Here is a 15,272-nt window from a genome sequence, read left to right on the forward strand (position 1 = left end):
GATGTATAAACAATGCACCCAAACACTCCCTAAATATTCCTGTGCAGTTAATATTGAATTGATTTGTGAGGCAGCTTGCTTATCGCTATTTCAGCGATGTGGCTGTAAATTTCCCACGTAAAGTATTAAATAATGTGCCTGATTCTAAGCCCACTGAAATCAGAGGAGGAGTTCTGTTACATTCAGGGGATTTTCTAGGGGTGAAGGTACAGAAGCTGGCTAGAATTATTGTTAGTCTTTGATTGCGTGATCTCTATGAAGGTAAACAGATGACTGCTACTCAACTTCAAACCTGTCGGAAACATCTGATAGCTTTCCTTTCAATTAAGATGCAAAAGATGAGTAAGTCGAGATGTCTAGAGAGGTTCTTAATTTCTTGTTGCTTACAAACTCTCAAATTAGTTTATAAGGTATGAATGTTCTGTGGAGAAACCTCTTAAAGAAGCTTCAGATGTATTCAGTGGAGGTTTGTTGTCCAGGAAGGTGGTATATCATTGAGAACTGCTGATCATGTTTAGCATGAGCTTAGAGTCTTTTCTTAACAGATGTGATTGGCAGAATATAGGCCTATCCACTCTCATTAGTTCTTGTCATCTGATTCAGTTTTTGTAAGCATTTAAAAGCAGCTGAAACCAGGACAACTCCTTATGCTTACTTTTGAAATGATGTTTTCTCTCTTTTGGGAGAGGTTGCTTAACGCTTGTTGTATGGGGATAGGTTCCTCCATCTTCCTTTGGAGCACACAGTGTTGATCACTCCATTTGACGTGCCACTGAACTATGCGGACCCTTTGGCCTGTGGTGGTATTTCCTGTGAAGACTCTTACCCCAAAGCACAAACCTATTGGTCTATAAAAGTTACCTTTGCTGTACAGGGTGAGTTTTTTTTCAGGATATTCTTGGTTCACACACACCTCATAAATTTATGTTCATAAATACGATAGACATAGACTGCCGTGACTGAACGTTGTCTTTATTCCTTGTTCCTAGGTAGCTGTAATTACTCACATCTGGGCAGACTTGTGAATTCTGTGAATTTCCTTTACTGAAGCTGGCATGAAAATTTCCCTCTGAAAATGTGTTTTATTTCTTACACAGAAAGAATGGATTACAGTCCTAAAAAAAATTCCTATCAGAGGAAAATAGCCGTAGCTCAAAACATTTGTTGACAATTTCACTGTTTTGTTTAAAAAATTGCCAGGATTTGTTCCTACAACAGATCATGATTTTTTACAGGCGCAGTACCTCATGAGAAGACTACTGCTTTTGTTCCTCCAAACTGGTATTTTTTAATTATCAGCATAAATGAAAGCAAGATGGTAACAAACTTTTCCCAGACACAAGAATGGAGAGAACAAATATAAAGTATGCCCATTTTCAGATAAAGTATTTAAATAGGAGTGATATGGAGTAGATAGGGGAACTTTTTTTTGCAGTGATGCACTTGTGTTCTCCCAAAAAAAGTCTATAATGAATTATTTTAATATATGTTGAAAGGATAGAAGGTCCTTTGCTTTTTTTTTGTGTTTAATTCCAAACCTCTGAAGAGGGAAGTAATTAAAGTAATATGTGTCTCCAAAGAAATGTGGAATTCACATTTTATTCCTAACTGGATTTCTCTTATGACTGACTATTACTAGCAGTAGGGCACCAGTTGTTATCAGATTTTGGAGTGCTTGCTTTGCTAAGTTTGCAGTGTACAAATAGTTTATAATTGATTTTAACCATCTATAATGAGGTATTGTAGAGGTCCCATTCCATGCTGTATTCCTGTTGTAAGCAACTGTCCAGTTGACGTCAGTGGCACCTTGGCCTGAATTAAGCCTGAATGACTGAAACCGGGCTTAGTAAAATGAAACACTTTAGAAAGCCTAAGTGTAGAACCACTTCAACCTGAATTATTGCCCAACTCTTAAGGCTTGAAAACAAAAGCCAAATATGTTCGTCAAAGTCCTCCTGTCACTGCCTTGGCTTGGAAATTGCAATTTGAAGTGATTTCTTCCAAGTCTGAGGCTTAGAGATTTCTCCCTGCTTTCCCTCCCTGCCAAACACTGGACAGCTGAAAGATCTGGCCTAGATTCTTAGCAAGTTTTCCCTTCTCTCACTCAATATAAGTGGTGAGAATCAGCATATTTCTGTTGAACTTAGAGGTGTCTTTCTTGAAGTATTCAGTGAGCTGCCACATCACGGTACTCCCACCTCTTCCTACAGTTTATTCCTGTGCTGGTGGAGATAGAGACAGTTGGCTCTGGCAGCTGCATGGTTTTAGGAAATAATCTACTCTAATTTCATGGTCGGGCCAGCTTTGTGTGAAAGAATCATGTCCCAAAGAAAAGTGGTGTGTGTTTCTCTTAAGGGTAACCACACCAGCTTTCTGCTTGTGGCCTATTTTGGAAATACCTCTTTTCAGTCATTCTCCACCTGCAAAATAGATGTTTGGTGTTTTTGGTCTCCCTGCTTCCAATTCACCAGAAGGCAAAAGTTTGCATATGTTCTTGATGTAAATACACAACCTAGAGAATCAAGTTCAAGCTGTACCACTTCCCATGTAGTCTTGAGGCTGAAGACTTAAGTGCTTGGGCCTTCAGCATTCTTAACAAGTTTTCCATAAGCTGCAGTGCATCCCAGTAACACAGAGCACCAAGTTCTTATTGTGCTGTTTACTGTGGTTGAAAACATGGCCCCGAATACTCCAACTTGGATGGTTTCTCCTATGCCTTGGTAGTACTGAGGAGAACAATGGAACTTATTTTAACCTCCACTGACAAAATCACTCCCTTTCTATGATATTTTTGCAGTGGGCACCAGTGCTATTGCTGTTTGCAGTCTCTGTTTTAATAATGCTAATTATCATACCGTAGTGTGGCATAGTTTGATTTCCCTCTGGTATAAAAGTAGCTGCTCTATTTCCTTGTTTCTCTATATAACTGATCAAAATTCAAAATCTGAAATCTGCTATATTAAATCTATTGCCCCAAAAGTAATTGTTTCTGTTATTGCTAATATCTGGCAACACTGGATAGCAGTACAAACCTTAAGAAAGTAGACATGATCATAGAATTTGGAAACTGTTGATAATGCTGTTACTTAAAAACCCTTACTCATCCGCAGTATTACTGAGTAAGGATCAATTAGCTATCCAGTCGATAATTTAGGATTTCTAGCTGTGAGGAATAGACTGACCTGACACAAACTATTCTGTCAGGAACTGTAGTTCTCCTCTGGCAAAGATTTGTTGATTAAAAGTGACTAATGGCTATCTACCAGGAAGAATCGGGTGTGATTCCTACACAAACACTTGGGTCAAGTTCAGCAGTTGTTCAAGCAGTAGTGCAATATGATATAAGGACACCCAATATTCTTAAAGGAATATTCAGCCTTTACTTGAAGGGGTTTTCAGAGGGAAGGTAGTTCAAGACCCTTACTTGAACTATTGCTTAACAATATACTGTATTCAAAAATGGTGCATCATTTTGTAAATTCATTATACTGATGCAAGTTTAACATTACATCATCACTTCTATTTCCTGACCCTGTTCCATATAATATGAAACTTTACAATCAGAAGATTCAGCTCTCCCTGTTATAAAAAGACCATGGGAATGAGTTAGGTTATTTGATATAAGAGAAGAAACACTGCTTTCTGAATTGGGCTGTCTTTGTTAGCTTGGATCTGAATACGCTACAATTTTGCGCAAGTTTGGGTCCACACCTGAGCTTTACAGCTGGACTTGATGAGCTAATCCAAATACTGGATAAGTGAACGTAGTGCCCCTTGTGATTCCCTGTTTTTACAGCTGGGGAAACAGATGTTATAGATTGTGTTACTTGAGTGGTTATTCTTCTCATTTTTGCAATATAATCTAGTTGCTAATATGTACAAGACCTAGGGACTTAATTACTGCCCCAAAATTCAGGGATCAAAGCATAATGAAATGTCAAATTCCCTTTTTATTCTTACCTTCTGAAAACTGAACCTTGAATCTATTTCATGGTAAGGAAAGAACCCTAATATTTCAAGTTTCAATGTACAGACAGAATCACAAAGTGAGCTGCTCCCCAGATCAGTGGAACTGAATCAAAACATTGTGAACAGATTCTACCACTAGCTCACCTGCTACAAATTCAAAATCATACCCCAAGCATGGTGTGATAACAGAAAATGAGAGGAACCGCTTAAAATCATAAAGGAGCAAAGCAAGGATATAGGGATGGTATTTTGCTTTACAAAGGCTTAAGCACAAGAAATTTATAAAGAAAACCTTTTTTTTAAATGCTGTTCACGTGAAAGTTCTGTAATAATGCAGTTCTTCGTTTGAAGATGCTGAATGTATAATTTCTTATAGTTCATTTCAAAGGTTCTGTAACTGACTATATGCGTATATAGCCTTTAGCTATAAATGATCTCTCTTTACATTTGAGTTATGAACACATCACATATTGTCTGTGTAAGGGCAGTAGATTTCCTAGCTGCCATTATTTGCCATTGTAGTGAGTTCCTTTGAACTCAACCCCCCTTATTGTTTTCAAAGCACTGAGTTTAGTTTACCCAAACCCCTGCCAACAGTTTATGTATCACTACTGATCTTTCACTGTGCTGTCCTCAGAGGAGCAATAGCAGCCACAAATGTTTCAGAGCTATAAGCACAGACCTCAAGGTCCCTGCTGTAACCAGGCATGGTGTAACACACACTAGGTTATTTACGGTAACAGTGGTGTCCCTTTGTTTCTACAGGTTAGGACTCGCTGCTCAGCAGGTGTGTGCCCTGATATCCTTCCATTCCCAACACAGAAATATTAATTGATTATTTAGATTAATTCAACAGCTGATTTAATTAGCCTGATGCTTACCCTTCTTTCTTTATCCTAAGCAAATCCCATTTTCCCCTGGAGGTCCATCATGCAATTGTTTATACACAGATTGATATCTTTGTTTTATAGTTCAGTTGTTAATTTATATAACTTTTTGGTTTTGATTCCAAGTGTTGGATTTGAGTGTGCCTTTGCCTGTTTTGGCCCATTTTGCAGAATACTCTTTTGCTTAGGAATTAGAAAAAGCCCGTCTTTCTGCAACTGTGGTGCTCTCCTCCCTGCTCAGTGCTTCATCTCACTTCATTGAACTATTGAAGCAGCTAAGCAAACAGAGGTCTGCTCTGAGATATTTTGCAAGTGGAGAAACAGGCCAAGTCTGTTGAACAAATGATTATTTTAAAGCCTTAAAATCAGCTCAGTTTGGCATGCAGTTGTCTTTGTCGGAATATTCCTGTGTTTCCTTGCCCTGGCAAAGTTGGTGCGGGTAAAAATGAAACATCAGGGAGGATGTGTGTCTTGTCCAATTCCATATTGCTCAGTGGCAAGTATTGCATTTGTACTGGAAAAAACAAAGCTTGCAGAGGCAAGAGTCTTAATCACACAGGAATACAGATCAACGTTGCAACTGCATCTTAACCTTAGTCTTATGCTTATATTAGAGGCTGGATGCTAGCTATTTTACCTTCCGGAGGAAACACTGTTAGACATTGAATTTTGTATAAATAGCAAAGTCAAGTCCACACTTACTCATAAAATTCAGCTGCAGGAGTGAGCTTGTACTTGGAGTATTTGGTACCATTCCCAAGCACTGATGCATTGAAGAGTTTGGGATCTGTACAGTTTGGGCTGTTCCAACTGTTGTCGCAGTTTGTCCAGGGGAGCTCAAATGTGAATGATGAAAATAGATAATACAGAGACCAAGCTATGATAACGTTGTAGTAGAAACCCACGTAAAGAGCTATGAGTATCACTGCATAGCCTACACCTGAAGACAAAGGAAAACTAGATTATACATTGCATTTTATGTCCAACAGTATATGCAAACACTGTAGTTAAAGTCAGCCATACATGGTTGCAAATTCATTTTAGATCTTCAGACCAATAAAAGGAATTTTTGACATTTACATACACACATGCGGACACAGTGTCACTGACCTTAAAACTAAAAATTACATTAATGATTTTGGAAAATAACTGGCTTTTAGCATATCCAGATGTTTGCCAGAAAAAGAAATTAAGCAGTGCAATGTCAAAATTTGCTATTGTACAACTCTGTTGCTGATTTGCTTCCAATGCAGAAGATTGCAAGCCCATGTTAGGAGTGAAACTCACTTCATAATGTCAGAGTCCTTGGCAACTTTTCTTGGAAAAGTAAAGCTCAAGACTTAAGTGAAGTTTCCCTATGCCTCCCATTCCCACCCTGAGCTAGTTTGGAACAGACACAGATCCCTCTTCTGTTTCTTTCCCATTGTTACTCTCCAGATTGGCTTCTGTCGGCTTGTAAGTAGGTCCAAAACATGCATGCAACAGTCTGTGCTGTTCCAGTGAGGGGCTCAAGTGGTTCTTGGGCATGCTAGTAAATCTTGGTGAATATCAAGCTTGGGGCTAAACTGTGTGTGGACCTTCAAACTATTTCATTATCTCCCCAGGATTACAGAATCCCCACTGTTAGCATTCTCTTTTGACTTTGAACATTTGTTTTGTATTTTTGCGTGCTGTGAAGTGTGCTTGGAGGGTGCCTTTAGCGAGAGAGACCCAGAGAGTGCATGTTCTCCTCATGAAAATGGACGTTATCCAATGGTTTGGGAGGAAGCTTTGGTACCGATGTCAGAGCAGAATGAAAGTTTGTTGCCAGAATTGTTCAGGAAGCTTGCTTTACCTTGGCTTGTATCATTCTTCCTTTACTCTGTGCACAGCATTGTTCTCTGAATCCTACCCCAAAGTTGTATGTATAACATACATATATAGTTGTATATATAACAGGTACAGCTACAGCTGTTTTATGGCTGTCATCACTGTACTGTCACAGCTCCTAAGTGTAAACCTTTACCTCTACTTCAGTTTAGTTTTTTGGAGATACTGCATTGGAGGCCTAGCAGTTCGAGATTATTAGGCTTTCATATTTCTTGAGAAAGCAAGGAAGTAGCACACAATTTGAGTATTAATCCTTGGTTTAAAATTTGCATAAGGAACAGATGCAGACCCCGAAGGAGTGGGCAGTTCAAAGACTGCTGCATATACCAAAGTTACTCTTTGCTCTTCAGGAGGCTTTTAATACATAGACCAGTTTGCTCATCCCTAATGTTGGGGAAAAGATTGTGAAAGTAAAGATGAAACTGTATCTTCAAATCTTGGTGCTTAAATGAATCCACTACATTAACACTCAAACTCTAGTGATACATTGTGATCAATAGAATGGAGTGGGGTGGGGAATCACCCAAGGGGATAATTCTTAAATCTTAATGTGACTGTTAAAATACTAAGTACGAATAATATATGTTGCACTGAAATTGGATTAGTTTAAAAAAACTGTTCCTGAAATTCTTCCAGTTCAGGAGGACAATGATAGATATTTAAGATTAAAAAATACTGTATCAAATGTATCTTAAATGTCACTCCTCTGAACTCATAAGAATGTTTAGGAATGAATTTGCTCTTCTATTTCTAGGTCTAGCTTTTCTTAAAAGTAATGCTGCACCACCCACACTCTAAAATAGACCCTGGAAAATGCAGAGATGAAAACAGACTGTGTTGCAACGGTTACAGGGTATATTTTTAATTGGATGCGTTATGACAGTATCTCATTAGCAGTAGAGTCCTTAGAGTTCATAGCAATAATATTCATAGCTAAAATTAGTACTATAGGGCTTTTCATTTAGAGAAGCTGTTACAAATTTGTGTAGACTGTGTACTTTTCATTTGAGTGAGAGATTTAAGTTATCCCAGAAACAACTCAAAAGCATTAGCAGTAAAATGTGTTTGCATGTTGTCAGAAGATTTGGTCAAAACTTTAAAAGTACTGAGTTCATACCAGTGCTGAGGTGCAAATACAACTCAATGCTTATTACTTTTTGAGAATCAAATAACTTATGCTATTCTATATCCTAGTAATAAGAACACTTAAAAATCAACAGTAATGTATGTTTAGTCCACCTTGAAAATGTCAGCTTAAAAACACAGCTGGAATGTCAACAAGACTATACATGAAATAAGTTCTGTTTTCCTTTCTCATCATCTTTTCAATCCTGAAGTCAACAGATAGAGTACCTCTGAGGACAGTGGTATTTGGCTCAAACACCTTGAGATCCTTAAGGTCTAAATTTGCAGTTAGGTTTTGAAAATCCTCATTGCCATCCAATGGTATTAACTGATACCAGCAGGAATTTTGATTGAGCAAGGGTCTTCAGGTTCCCAGGTGCTGGGATGAATTTTGTCTCCCGTGAAGGGATTATAGAAGGGCTAGGTAAATCTATATGAATTGAAATTTTGGGGCACATATTTTATTAGCTCGCTTATTTATTTTTTATTGTATCTCTAATTTTGCTGTGAATTTTGGGTTTGACTGATAAGAAAAAACCCTGCAGTTTTCCTGTTCTGCGGCACTAGCCTCCGTGAAGAGGAAAGCTGTATTTTGAGAAACATGACTAACATTTACTCACTGTAACCTATATCCAAGCACCGGATCCGCCAAGTTTGGATTGCTATTGTTAAGCTCCTCAGCTTTTGTCAGTCACAGGATGAACATGCTCTGAATTGTAAGCTTCTAAGATCAGCTGAGCTTGAGTGGTTTCATTTCAGATAGCTCTGTGTTGAAAAGGCTTTTACATAAGATTTTAAATATAATCTGGTATAGAGATAAGGGAACTTACAATTTTTGCTGGTAAGCAATGCTTAAGAAAATTCTTGAGGCTCCTTAAGAAATACTTGTTTCATATTCAGAAAGCATATGGCTTCTTTCACTCAGGGAGATCCCTTTATCCCTGATCGATGCCAAACACCCTGATCAGTATCCAAACACTTAACCTCATCTATTTCTTCCTTGCAGAATGCACTGCACAAGACAACACTTCATAGCCTTTTATTCAGTGACGCTGGAGAGTTAACCCTAGTGGAAAACACTCAATAGTAATAATAATGTTCAGGTTTTAATAAGTGCTTTTCATTGCTAGATTTGAAAACCACTTTACAAAGTCTATCAGAATCATTGCTCCCATTTCATAGACAGGAAAACTGAGGTACAGAGCCACAGATAACTCGTGTGATGTTACAAGTCTAGCGGCTGAACTACAGTCTTCACAACTCCATTTTAGTGTTCTGGCCACTGTGGTATGCTGACTTTTGCAGAGAAAGCTCCACACAATTAACTGAATGGAGTCAGCGGTTATGTTAGTCACTGGGGGAGAGGGGGCTGAACTGACCTGGATGGGATTTGGTATTTCTAAATATTTGCGTTGCCAGCCTCTCCCTCCACCTAGAGATACTCGGTTCCTCCCACTCCCCAGTAATGCAAGGGAAAGCAAGGACAGGGCTGAACTGCCCGTGCTCACTGCATTCTGCTGCACTCCTCAGCAATAACCCTGAAGATGATTTCTGTGGCTTTTCCCATTTTGTGCGCCACCTGTGATAACAAAAAGGCTTCTGACTGCAGGGGTTGGGGAAAGGTCAGCAAATATCATGCCGTCTGTGGAAAGATGAGAGACCTTTACTTTGTTTGTGATCACAAGTGTGTGGCACCCTCATGGTACTATTTAAGTGAGCAGAGGGACACTTACCTTTGAAAACTGGACAGATTTTCCACACAGTGGCAGCCCCTTCTCGGTTATACTGTCCCAGCGCTAATTCCATATAGAACAGGGGCATTCCAGCAATGATGAGGAAGAGGATATAGGGAATGAGAAAAGCACCTGGAAAGAGAATAATTAGACATTGTAGTCTGTCTTGGTTACATTTTGCTTTCTTTGTTGCTTGCTGGCTAAAGACAAAGCCACTGCCTTTGGGAAGTAGAAAGAAAATATCAGGAAGGAAGAACCCATGTTCTCTTGTCCCTTTCCTGTATTTTTTTTTTAGGGTCTCAGAGACAGAACCCCTGAAAAAAGCTGTAGAGCATGGCTCCTATTTCCCGCTAATGCTTCCCCTTTTCTTTTTGGCTTCAAAGGGAAAAAAATGTATCCCTGAAAATTAATCCCTAACTGAAAAAGAAATTATGCTGAACACACTTGCAGAGCTAAAAGGGAAAGGGACTATGAAAAATGCTGTTAAGTTTTTTTTAGTGTAGTATATTCAAAAGGGAGTGTGGAGGCCAGCAACAGCAGAAAAAAAATGTCGTGCAAGTTCCTGTAAGCGTGGTTTAAATCACACTGTGTAAGGTGGCTGCGGGAACATCTGGCTTGAAAATGAATCACTATTGGTCAGTCATATGCAATTCGGGCTTCCATAGCATATTTTGGTTTTTGCTATAATAAATTCCCTTATTCTCATGAAATGTGTTAAAGAATGCACCCCTTCTCCAACCTAGTGATACTCATTGCCGTTAATGTGGAATATGTACTAGGACTGCTCTGGTTTCACTGCTGGGCTCAAGTACAGCGTCTTTATATTGCAGCAGGACAGTGCCGGGGCTGCTGGCACCTTCCTGGAGTACATAACTTTACTTGATTGAGGATTCTCCTGTGAGTTCATACCACAGAAACTGTCACCTGTGGAAAAATCCGGATGTGTCAGTGCTACTATCATAAAAAGTATTGCCAACTGAAATACAAAAGGATCATCTAATGTAGAAACTATCTGAAAATTTCTTTGCTATTTTATATGATTCAGTTTACAGAACAAAGACTCCCCCAATGCATGGCTACATATGATATTGTAGCACAATTATAGTTGGTGTCATGTTTAATAACTGGATGCTCTGTCAGTCCTCTGCTTTGTGGTACCTGTCAAGTATAGTTTTTATTTTATTGCATAGCTTACTTGGTCCAGAACAGTTCAATTCATGTAAAATTTGTGTAAAGAATGATTAGATTTTTTTGATAAATAAGGAGCTGACAGAGTAACTACATATTCTGAATGACTGACTGCTCTCCTTAGGAGTTGCCTATGAAAAAGAAACTAGATTGTGAAAATCACGGTTAAATTGCTCAGCAAAAGAAAAAGCAGCAGCAGCTGCTGTCTATTTCTTCCAATAGCAAGTAGTAGGAACTTTTGCAAACCTTTAGAATCTGCTGTACTGGTTTAGTAATTTTGTACTGCTTCTAAACATGTAAACTTACAGAAGGTATGTGTAGTCTATAAAACTATAAAAGCATGACTGTAGCCATCTAAAACATGCTGGTGAGCAGAGTGAACTGTGTACTTAAAAAGTACTTAGAAAGTACAGTTGTGCTTTTAAAAGTCTGAATAGTGGTTGCTCCTTTACCTCTCCTGTTTGCTTTCCGCAGATATTACTAGTGTGAGCTGCCTAGCATGACTGTTTAGAGTGGGAATTTCGAGTATATACTGGAGAATAAGAATGGAAAAACAAACTCTGTTCTCTTATCCATATCACAAATCTACTCCTAAAAGTAACATGCTGTAACATAACAGTAAGGACAACGTATTGAGCATTTAGTCATAAGTTTAGGCATTTGGAAGTTGAAATGAGAGACAAGGTATATCAACAGAAATAAAGAATAGCTTAAAGCTTTGAGAAGGTATCCTAAAAGCTGAAATATATTGGTTGTATCACCTCGGGGGCAAGAATCTTCTTATTCATGACGTTTATATGAAGCGTAGTGTGAATGCAACCTGCATTCACATAAGCTACTACAGTACCAGTGACACATGTTTTAATAATATTTTAGTGTTGTTCCTAAGCTGCTTTGTATGATTATCATGTTGAACTGTCATATGTTTGAATATTGTAGAGGAAAAAATATTTGTATTCAACAAATACTTTATACCCTGCAGTTCTGAGCTCTGTTCAATGTTGAAACATACTCAGCTAAATAAATCTGGGACACTATATATTGCTTTCATTAGATCTAGTATCTAGAAAAATTATTTTAGGTGGTTTTACTGTCAGATTTCTTGTAAGTGACAGCCTTTGAAGTGCCATACTTGTCTTGCTTCGGTAGTATTACAGTGTGTGGAGCTGACTCATGAACCTAGCTTGTATTTGGGAGGTGTGGAGTTTGCACAGAGTGCAGTTTGATTAACTTTAATGTCAAGAGACCGTGGAAAACATGATGCCACAATCTGAATAGGGAAATTTGTGTTTGAGAAAATTAATCCTGGATATGTGTACTGGACATACATATGAAATGCTAATTTAAAATACGTATTTTCTAAGTATGACTAATACCATGATGAACTGTGAAGTGTACTGTACTTGGGCATGCTTGCTTAAGCGTCATCTGTTTGGCTGCGAGTCATTCCAGGCTTTAGTTAAAGGAGGTTTCTTTCTTTTATTTCTTCCCCCGCCCTGCCCCCGCAAGGGATTAATAAGGTGTGGTGTAATTTTCAGCAAAGAGCAGTTACACAGTATGGCAGGGTTTCATAGCTGGGTTACTTTTCAGGTAACTAAATGATTGAAGTATTTTGAAATTGAGATAAATATCAAAGTAAGGGTGCTTAGTCACATCAAGTTGACTTAATGTCTTGGAGACTTCTGGAAACTTCTTGTTCATCAGCTTCTGATTAGGTAAGAAAATACCAAAAAGTCAGGTATTTTGTAAATATCTTGATATTTTCTCTTTTCTTCCTAGCCAATGTCCAGAATCAAACTTCGTGGTGTTCACTGAACCCTTTCTGAGATTGTGGGCACTTCAGCGGAAAATAAATGATGGTCATTTTGATGAATGATGATATCATCATCATTGCTGCAAACTAGCACGATGTGCAAATGCTTATAAACAGCCTATGTGTAATATATTATCAGCCTCACTCTGTGATTGCATAGGGGCTCCATCATAGGACTGGTTTGTCTACAGTATCTTAGGAACAAGAGGTGACGTTTGGAAGGAGACTTCATACCGTCCTGCGCGTGTGTGATTCTAACTTCCTGGGGGCCAGGGAGGAGGCAAACCAGCATCCTGGAAGGCCTCTTGCTTTAGGCCCACTGGTATGAGTTTGAGCATCATACCAGACTTCTCTGAAGGAGCAGCCTCGCTGTTAGTGCCTGCTTGGTCTATGAAGTCAAAATGTGTTAGGAAGAGTGACACGATGCCAGCCATGCCACTGCCACCTATGCCACTGGCCACAGAAATGGCTGTGCTTTAATTGCATGAATCCAAGGGCCAGTCAGATTTGTAGAGCTGAACTCAGGGAGCACACAGTTTGGCTAACGCTTCAGACTAGCTTGCCAAGATCTACCTACCTCAGAGAGCTGAGGGAATGCAATCTGTGGGATTGCTGCATTGGCAGGAACGTACTGATAGCACTGAAGGGGATTCTACTCTCCCACTGTGTGATGGGATGGGGCTGAGCACACAGCTGCATCCCACAAGGCAATACTGGTCTCAGCAACCCCTAATGGTTCCTAATTTCCCTTTACAGCTAAAAATCTGAAGTAATTAACATCTGTAATACAGCCTTGGCACAAGAGCCATACTTGACTTGCTACTGAGTCACATGTGGCTCAAAAGCCACAGGTTGACCTTGGACTGTTGTGAATTGCTACATCCCTCTGTTAACAGATTTCATGAGATCAATATACATCCCTTAAGGTACCAGTGTATATGTGGAGTTAAGACAGCCTTGTGTCTTACGCAAAACTAGATCAGGTTAAACCCTCAGCTTCTACAAGAACCATCTGTGTGAACCTTCAAGTGGAAACTTACACAGAAGTTTTTTTAAAAAAAAACTATTACATTTAGTTAATGAGGGACAAAATACAAGACAGGCTTCGCATTCCTGTGTTCAGTGCCAAAACAACTTCTTAATTTTGGTATAATATAACAGAATCCACACAAAGAGTGTCTCTTCCCTCTGTTCTTCAGCATTCACAACATCCTCGGGGGTGGGAAGCAAAGAAGAATACAGCTCTAAATACTCCTCTCAATCCTACAAGAAGGTCTCATCTCGCTTTTAAATACCAGAAAGAAAGAAGCATTAATTTACTAATGACTGAAAAAAGATCATTTAAACAGCTGCTGTTATCCTAAAAGGATTTGTTGATGCACATACAAGAAGCAGGCCAGGACAAGGGTAGTTGAAATGACTTTGAACTATTTGTGCTCGTTAGCCTTCTGCATTTGTTACCATGGCTATTCTAGTCAAAATGTTAACTGGCGGGGATGTCTGCTAAAACAACAAACTTTGAGCAAATATTGCAGTATATTTTCAGACAGGAGTGTTTCCAGTATTTGTGCAGGAAAAGAGTCTAAAAACAAAGATCTCCCAATTGGTGAATTGAAATAGAAGCTAATCTCTGTATCTGATCAACACTGCTTGTTTTTTTCATGCAGAATAAATACTACTTCAAACAATATCAGCAAACAGTTGATAGAATGCAGTACATTTGCTTGGACAATGAGGAAAATGGGTGGAAACTCTAACCTGTGCAGACTCTTGTGAATGAAAAAGGAAGTCCCCGATGCAGAGATCTTGAAATATAGATTGTACAAGATCACTGTAGGTAGAAGAACTAGGTAATGGGAAAGGCAGGCATTTCTTAGTATGTGAACGTTAGTTCTGGCTCTTCAGCAGACTGGCTACCGGCTCGCTTGCACAGCCACCGAGAGCACCTCTGAAAGAGGAGAGCTTGAGGCTGCTGCTGACTCCTGGGAAGAAGGGGTGGAAGGGTAGATCTTTACTGACCTGAGATTAAAAGCAATAGGGGTTTGTGTGGTACAGCAAAGAGAAGTCAGAGATACAAAGGAGCATGATGTAACCTTAGTGTGGAAGCCAAGATGGAATCATAGAATCATTTAGGTTGGAAAAGACCTTTAAGATCATCAAGTCCAACCGTTAACCTAGTGCTGCCAAGTCCACCACTAAACCATGTCCCTAAGCATCACATCTACACATCTTTCAAATATCTCCAGGGATGGGGACTCAACCACTTCCCTGGGCAGCCTGTTCCAGTGCCTGACTACCCTTTCAGTGATGAAGTTTTTCCTAATATCCTGCCCTGGTTTTCCTAAACCTGCCCTGGTTCAACTCGAGGCCATTTCCTCTTGTCCTGTCTCCTGTTACTTGGGAGAAGAGACTGACCCCTGCCTCGCTACAGCCTCCTTTCAGGTAGTTGTAGAGAGCAATAAGGTCTCCCCTCAGTCTCCTCTTCTCCAGATTAAACAACCCCAGCTCCCTCGGCTGCTCCTCATATGACCTGTTCTCTAGACCCTTCACCAGCTTCGTTGCCCTTCTCTGGACACGCTCCAGCACCTCAATGTCCTTCTTGAAGTGAGGGGCCCAAAACTGAGCACAGTATTCAAGGTGCGGCCTCACCAGTGCCGAGTATAGGGGGACGATCACTTCCCTTGTCCT

At 39.5% G+C, this 15,272-nt stretch overlaps 1 protein-coding gene across 1 annotated transcript in view; it reads right to left on the minus strand.

The window, feature by feature from the left end:
• Positions 1-15,272, minus strand: part of SLC6A2 (solute carrier family 6 member 2) — a gene marked incomplete at its 5' end in the record, with an annotated part of 73,830 nt that overhangs the window by 39,053 nt on the left and 19,505 nt on the right. Inside the window, 2 exons of the mRNA XM_082319624.1 lie at positions 5,559-5,796; positions 9,584-9,715. Of these exons, the coding sequence (XP_082175750.1) occupies positions 5,559-5,796; positions 9,584-9,715 (370 nt within the window). The remainder of the gene's footprint in view (positions 1-5,558; positions 5,797-9,583; positions 9,716-15,272) is intronic.

This window comes from Platalea leucorodia, assembly GCF_965183815.1.
Source record: "Platalea leucorodia genome assembly, chromosome: 8".
NCBI lineage: Eukaryota > Metazoa > Chordata > Aves > Pelecaniformes > Threskiornithidae > Platalea > Platalea leucorodia.